Source organism: Myotis davidii, unplaced genomic scaffold, assembly GCF_000327345.1.
Source record: "Myotis davidii unplaced genomic scaffold, ASM32734v1 scaffold646, whole genome shotgun sequence".
NCBI classification, from domain to species: Eukaryota; Metazoa; Chordata; class Mammalia; order Chiroptera; family Vespertilionidae; genus Myotis; species Myotis davidii.
In genome coordinates, this window is record NW_006296801.1 from 490489 (window position 1) to 498631 (window position 8143).

The 8143-nt window shown below is 42.8% G+C and overlaps 1 protein-coding gene across 1 annotated transcript in view; it reads right to left on the reverse strand.

The window, feature by feature from the left end:
- Positions 1-5485: 5485 nt before the first annotated feature.
- KCTD14 (potassium channel tetramerization domain containing 14) overlaps positions 5486-8143 on the reverse strand; it is an 11801-nt gene continuing 9143 nt past the window's right edge. The window contains exon 2 of the mRNA XM_006772518.2: positions 5486-6283. Coding sequence (XP_006772581.1) covers positions 5603-6283 — 681 coding nt within the window. The 3' untranslated portion in view covers positions 5486-5602. The remainder of the gene's footprint in view (positions 6284-8143) is intronic.

Here is an 8143-nt window from a genome sequence, read left to right on the forward strand (position 1 = left end):
AAGGGTTCTCATTCCTCATTTTGAAAGCATTCTATAAGCCATACTGGGAAACAGTATTTGGTTTTGTTCCTTTTCAAAAAAAAAAAAATTCATTTCGTTAGATCCCAGAAATCTAGCAAAAAAAGAAGCATATTAAACACATATTTTTGCACATAAGAAACACTGATTTTTGCACAGACCCTTTAAGTCAGGGCTCCTGAGACATTTCATCTCCCAGAGTAATTTGACATTTTCAGAAATTCTTTTTAGTGTATACAAATAGTACCCTTTGCTGAGCCAGTTTTATGTGAAATATCTATCTTTTTACATTTCAATGCTCTGGGTCTTTCAACGTGTCTTTCAACTGGGAGGTAGTGGGGGATATTTAGAGAACTGAGCCTGGTATCAAAGGTCTAATACTTAATAGCTTGTGAGCTTGAGTAAATCATTGACTTTTCCTAAACTTCTGTTTTCCTTGCTATAACAGAGGAGTTATAATACATCCTATGTGATAAGGGTATTGTAAGGATTAAATGGTGTGATCTACATACAATGCTTAACCTAAGTCCTGGTAAGTGTTTACTGATAGCTATCGTTACAAAGTTAACCTCAGCGCAGTGGTTCTCAACCTTCTGGCCCTTTAAATACAGTTCCTCATGTTCTGACCCAACCATCAAACTATTTTCGTTGCTACTTCATAACTGTAATTTTGCTACTGTTATGAATCGTCATGTAAATATCTGATATGCAGGATGTATTTTCATTGTTACGAATTGAACATAATTAAAGCATAGTGATTAATCACAAAAACAATATGTAATTATATATGTGTTTTCCGATGGTCTTAGGCGACCCCTGTGAAAGGGTCCTTCTACTGCCAGAGGGGTCGCGACGCACAGGTTGAGAACCGCTGCCTTAGAGCTACTTAATAAAAAGTAGCCTCAACTGCAAATGGGGTTGTAACATCTGACAAATGTAATGACAATGGAATGAGATGGTGCAAAAACAGTTTACAGACTATGCAACGTAATTCACGTGTCAGTGTTAGTAAATCCAAGCCCAATTTTACATCCAACGTGAAACGTCAGCTCTTCACTGTTTCATCTTTCAAAAGAGTTAGTGTGAGATGCTCAGAAAAAGCAACAGGCCCAAAACTAATACAAAATAATATTGAATGTGAATGGTAATTGAAAAAGAAAAGAAAAACAGCAGGCTGTAGTCGGTACAGAAGACCTAAAAATCCATTCAAAGGTGGTCTTTACTTACCCTCAAGGTCCTACAGTCTAACTGGGAAGGGAGACACCCAGCTGATAATTAGTGGGCATTCAAAGTGTGATGGATAACAAAGGAATGTGGTCCAAACAGACCCAACTTCTTCAGGATGTCTCAGGAAAGTTTTACAGAGGGGAGGAGTTTAAATCTGGCTTTAAAATACAGGTATATCTTGGAGATATTGCAGATTTGGTTCCAGGCCTCTAAATAAAGTGAACATTGCAATAAAGCACGTCACATGAAGTTTTGGTTTCCCAGTGCATATAAAAGTTATGTTTATACTTTACTGTAGTCTAAGTGTGCAGTAGCATTATGTCTTAGAAAAGCTACTGTCTGAATTTAAAAATACTTTATTGCTTTAAAAATGCCATCTGAGTCTTCAGGCAAGTAGTAATCTTTTTGCTGGTGGAGGGTTTTCAATGTGTAAGAAACACAATAAAGTGAATGATGATAAAACAAGATATGTCTGTGGTAAATTTTCCAGAAAGAATGGCATCCCAGGCCACAGAAACCACTGCATTTACAAATATATTCAGTTAAATGAAAAGCACTTGGCAAAACAGTATCTTTAATAAATGTTAGCAGCCCTGGCTGGTGTGACTCAACTTGTTGGGTGTCATCCTGTGCACCAAAAAGTTGCGTTTGATTCTGGGTCAGGGCACATACCCGGGTTGCAGGCTTGATCCCTGCAGGAGGCAGTCGATGAATGTTTCACTCTCACATCGATGTATCTCTCTCCCTCCCTCCTCTGTCTCTATAAAGTGAATCAAAACATACTTTTAAAAATAGTTATGTCATCTTAATTGTATTATGGATTTGGAAGTTGGAGGGAGATATTGGAATTGCCTTTGTTTAATAAACTAGTTTGGTGTATTGCTTAGGAAGAGAGTCTGATCTTAAGGGATGCGGGCTAAAGGCAAAGCAATAAAAAAAGTAACTGGAACATGGGCTGCTTCGGGCAGGGCTGGTGGAAACTTGACATGCCTCTAAAGCCTGTTTGGAAATGGCACACTCAGTTCCACACATACTCCATTAACCAGATTAAGTCGTAAGGCCTAGCAGGAAGTCAGTAGGACAGGGAAGATTACTCCCATCTACTGAGAAGCATATCAAGAACAGGGAGGGAAGCCCGGCTAGGATGGCTTAGTGGTTGCGCATCGACCTATGAACCAGGAGGTCACGGTTCAATTCCCAGTTAGGGCACATGCCCAGGTTGTAGGCTCAATCCCCAGTGCAGGAGGCAGCCGATCAGTCATTCTCTCTCTCCCTTCCCCTTCCTCTCTCTGAAATCAATGAAAAAAAGTATTTAAAAAACAACAACAAAGAACAGGGAGAGAAGAATAGAAAACAAATACAAGCTACTACTGAAAAGCAAAGAACAGGGAGAGAATAGAAAACAAATACAAGCTACTACTGAAAAGCCCCTAGAGATGTGGATGACTGACACACTTTTAAGAATAGATATGTCCAATATTCAGCTTGAAGTTATTTGCATTTGTGGTGTAAACTCTCTCCCCTTTATTTGTCTGTATTTCCCACAGTCTGCTATGTGCACAAATAGTTCATGTGAGTGGAATTTGTAACAATTACAAAAAATATCTGAGTCCTTGCCCGGTAGCTTAGTATGCCAAGGTTGTGGGTTTGATCCCTGGTCAAGGCATATACAACAATTAACCAATGAATGCATAAATAAGTAGAACAACAAGTTGATGTTTTTCTTTCTCAAGTCAATAAATAAAAAAAATTAAAAAGAAAAGATCTGAGTGTTAAATCTGGGTGAGCATTGTGCAGAACAGCAACAACAGGTTTAAGGCATCTAGATTAGAAGATCCCTATGCTGAATGAATCTGGCAGGAGCAGAGAACCAGAGCTGACCAGAGGAGACAAACCCTCTGGGAATGTGCAGAAATCTTGGGGAGGACATTGACCCTTCCATAATTCATGAACTTGAGAGTACAAGCAATTCTACTTACATCTTAAGCAGGGAGTCTCTTTGGAATCTAATCTCATAACTACTTATCAAAGGGTATGAACTCTTTTTCAGGCACTTGATAAAGAATGTTGAATTGCTTCATGATAAAAAGTTCAAATAGGCATTCAGGATTTTTCCACTTTGAATTGTCAGCTATATTAAATACCAAAAAAAGGGAAAACATTAAACAAGTTTTGAAAATAAGAAAAAATATACAAGCAGACACAGTTACTAAATTGTAATGCTTATTGAAAATGACTATGGTTGGGGTTTTTTTGCCCTACCTGGTTTGGCTCAGTGGATAGACAGGGAGTCTCTTTGGAATCTAATCTCATAACTACTTATCAAAGGGTATGAACTCTTTTTCAGGCACTTGATAAAGAATGTTGAATTGCTTCATGATAAAAAGTTCAAATAGACATTCAGGATTTTTCCACTTTTAATTGTCAGCTATATTAAATACCAAAAAGAGGGAAAACATTAAACAAGTTTTGAAAATAAAAAATATACAAGCAGACACAGTTACTAAACTGTAATGCTTATTGAAAATGACTATGTGTTGTTGTTTTGTTTTGTTTTGTTTTTGCCCTAACTGGTTTGGCTCAGTGGATAGACCGTCGTCCTGCAGACTCAAGGGTCCCAGGTTCAATTCTGGTCAAGGGCATGTACCTTGGTTGCGGGCACATCCCCAGTAGAGAGTGTGCAGGAGGCAGCTAATTGATGTTTCTTAACTCTCTATCCCTCTCCCTTACTCTCTGTAAAAAATCAATAAAATATTTTTTTAAAAAAAGAAAATGACTATGCTTTAAAAAAAATTTTTTTTATTGATTTCAGAGAGGAAAGGAGATGGAGAAATAGAAACATTAATGACTAGAGAGAATCATCAATCGGCTGCCTCCTGCACACCACATACTGGGGATCAAGCTGGAAACCCAGGCATATGCCTAAACGGGAATCGAACAGTGACCTGGTTCATAGGTCGATGCTCAACCACAGAGCCACGTCGGCTGGGCAATGACTTTGTTCTGAGCAATTTTATGTTAAATTTGAAACACCCTGACTCAGTATTAATTTTTTAAACCTTTACAGTTGACCTTCAGTCCTGAGGAATCCAGGATGGCTGATCACCCTTCTAAGCAAGGAAGAGGGCCATCCATCCCAGACCTGGACTTGGAGAAGGATGAATATCTACGTGTCCTCCTTAGAGTTATGGTTTACGTTGACAAGCAGAACCTGAAAGAGTCTTTGTGTAAGTGGTTTATTGCTGATGTGCTCTCAGGAAGGGCAGTGAGGGAAGCAGGATAGAGCAGAGGAAAAATGCTAAGCAAAAATGTGGTATTAGATGAAGATTGACTTCAGTTGGATCCCACAAGGAGCTCTGGAACAGGAACTGTACCAGAGTTGGTTCCTCCTTGAGGTAAGGGAGAACCTCACAAACAAGGGCAATTCTCTTCTAGAGCAGGTCTCAATTAGAATGCATCAGAACCACCTGGAGGACTTGTTAAAGCAGACTGCTGGGCCAACCCTGAGGTTCTGATTCAGTAGGCTGAAGCGGAGGACAGAGAATTTGTATTTCTAAAAAGTTCCAAAGGTTGCTAATGCTGCAGGGACCACACTTTGAGAACCACTGTTCTAGAGATAGGACAGGGTGAGGCTTTAGCAACCAATACAGCATCTGGGAAAGAAGAGCTGAGTGGCATCTACTATAGGTACTGACTTGGCATCTTCCTCATCATGAAGGCACACACCTGGGCCAGAGGATTGGCCCGTAGGCTGAAGCTGGATAAATCATGTGTTTAGTTCAGACTATCTAGATCAGTGGTTCTCAACCTTGGCTGCACATTAGAATCACCTGAGAATCTTTTTAAAATCCTGATTTCCGGGCCTCATCCTCCGGAAATTCTGTTTCTTTGTTACTAATGTTGTGGCCCCACCCTATAACAAAGAAAGAATTTCTGGAGGATGAGGCCCGGAAATCAGGATTTTGAAAAGATTCCCAGGTGATTCTACTGTGCAGCCAAGGTTGCGAACCACTGATCTAGATTCATATCCTGTTATATTCCTGTTGATACCCCGCATCTCCAGCCAAAACATTTTTTAAACATTCCAACTCAGCCTTGCTATCTGACTTCAAGGGAAGGATCTGGCAGGTATGTGAGGCTTTAAAGAGAGAGCAGCTGCACTTCACTAGGCAAGTACAGTGGAGTCAGTTGCAACGAGTGGAATGTCTCTACGGGGGGACATAAATATTTGGGAGCAAGCTTTGCAGACCACCTTGGAAGTTGTTTATTTTTGAAATTAAAGATGATTTTTGAAGGCAACTTTTAATTTCATAAGCCCCACTAGAGCCCATAATAAACAGCCCCCTCCGCCTGAGAATCACCACCAGGTGAATCGGAACGTATAGAAGTATTCGTGGGCATTTGCCTTAGGCTGAAATGTCTTCTTGGAGCAGTAGTCATAGACTACCTGGTACCCCTGAGCCTCAATGTCCATCTGCACGGAGTCCAAGAGGTCCCTGATGACCGGGGCCGCCTTCCAAGGCCCGAATTTGACGACCAACCTCTTGGTCGCCTCCAGGACTCGCAGGGATTCCTCGCAGTGTGCCGCATCCCCTTCCGTGTGCACCGCACACACCAGCACGTTGGAGTAACGCGCGGCCATGGCCTCGGCACGCGCCAGGCGCACCATGAGCTCCAGGTTCTCGCTGTAACTGGGCACCCGCAACAAGAACTGCTTCCGAGCCACCTGCTCGCCAAAGATCTGCGGCGTGTCCTCCAGCAGCTTGACTAAAGGTGTGATTTCGAAGAACTGAGCCTCTCGGTACACCTCGGGGATGTGCTGCTTGGGCATCTGCCCGCTGCGCAGGTAGTCCAGGATGGCTCCAAAATAGGTGCCGGGGCGATCGATGAAGAATCGGCCCTCGTCATCCTTACTCGTGGAGGCCTTGGCTAAGGTGCAGAACATACCTGCCAGCTTTGAACCCGGAATTTTTCTCAGGGTGCCCACAGTAGTGGTGAAGAGCTCGCCCCCCACGTTCAGCTTCACCACGGCGGATGTCTGGGGGTACAAGAGGCAGTGAATCATTAGCGCCACCTCTAAGAAGCTCACGACTGTATTTTCATACACAGAATACCCCCATAGAGAGAATTTAGGAAAGCCATGCTTGGCTTCAGCTATGGGAAGGCACATCTGAACAGAAGGGGGTTATACTTATGCTGTAAAGCTCCACAGAATGGGCATTTTAAAGAAGACAAAGATTGCAGTTCGATATAAGACTCTCCATGCAAGCGTTTTAACTTTCTCATTTGGGTCACAGAATGTTAGCATAGGAGGCTGCAGTGGAAACAAGTCCCAGCCACACTACTTCCAAAGTCTGTGGTCTTTGGCAAGGCTTTTTCCCTCCTTGATTCTTGGTGTCCTCGTTTATAAAATGGGGATATGGAGCTGTTGTGAAGTCAGGAGTTCCTGATGTGGGATGTGTAGGTCTAAGATATATATATTTAAAAAAAAAAAAAAAGGCGGTGGGGCTGGGGGCGCAAACCATTTTCAACTTTTCAGAAAGGCTAAGAAATCATGTATGCATTCATTCCGTGTGGGGAGCCGATATAGGGTCATAAGCCTCGGACTGACCTGTTGGCAAAGTCACAAACAAGTCCCAGCTTAGAGGGCACAGTCCTCTTAGCATAATTAGGCTTGACCTTATGAAGCTCCCTAGATCTTACCTGGGAAGCTAATGGGCTGAGGAAAGTGCAACAAGAACAAAAACAAGTGAAACCCACCAGAACAGTGTAAACAAGTGAAGCTCACAAGAACTGTGTAACTTTTTTAACCACTACCTTGTTTACCTCTGACTATAAAATAAAGGCTCAGTTTGGATCAAGACCTTTCCCTGTGGCCTCAGCCAGGCACAGGAAGATCCACAGAGACTAAAGAGAGCTAGAGAGTTCTGAACGCTGTCTCCATGTAAAACATTCTTCACCGACTCCGTCCACACCTTTGGGAACCTCTGGACCCCCGGGGCTGAACCCTGGCACATGGCATCTCTGAACTCCAACTTCCTTCTTCCCAGCCAACTGAAATGCCACAAGCCCTGGCCACCTCTTTCAGCTTGGTCTCTGTTCCTTGCTATATGAGCTAGTAAATGTTCTGGGGGGAACGCACAGGTAAATGTGGGGCTTGCCTAGGTGCTGCCACATTCTCTCCAGCAATCCTTCAGGTTCTGCCTGACTTGGTTATTCTCTAATAACTTCCGGTGCTTTAAGTATCTTATTCAGCTTTTCTACGATATAAGCTACACTGTCACCCGCAGATGTGGAGGTTGGATGCCCTTTATGCTCATCCACAAAGGTCCTAAAGCTCCAAGGGACTGACTGGTTTAGGTTTCATTCACTCCAGATTTATGACTGTTTTCTTACCCCTTCCTTACATGCTGGGGAGCACAGAGACTTGGTTGGATAGTTTGTAAGGAGGCCATTCTGATAAAAGGGAAGTGTGTGGGAGGCGGCCTGCCCTGTTTACCAGAATGCCGACTTAGGGGAGATGGAGGGGAGTACCGAAGGCGGTACCCCTAATTATTCCCCGATCTTTGCTAACCAGTTTGTGTATATGCAGACCCCTGGGTGTTCACTGGAATCCTTATGCTTAATCCCTGGGTTCCCTTGCCTAGAGGACAGTGTAAACGTATGTGTCCCCCCAAGGATCCAACTAATCTAACATATAAAAGCCCAGAGTTTGTTTTGGTTGAATCACTTAATCTTTTAAATTCCAAGGGACTCATTCATTATTTTGGAAGCAGGTAAGGGGAGGACACTAAGCATACCTCTCCTCTATCACCGTTGTTTCCACGGCCACATCTAAAGCTTTCCGGGCTTCAGTGTAAGACGGACACGATGTACCTACACACCCCTCTCAGTAAGT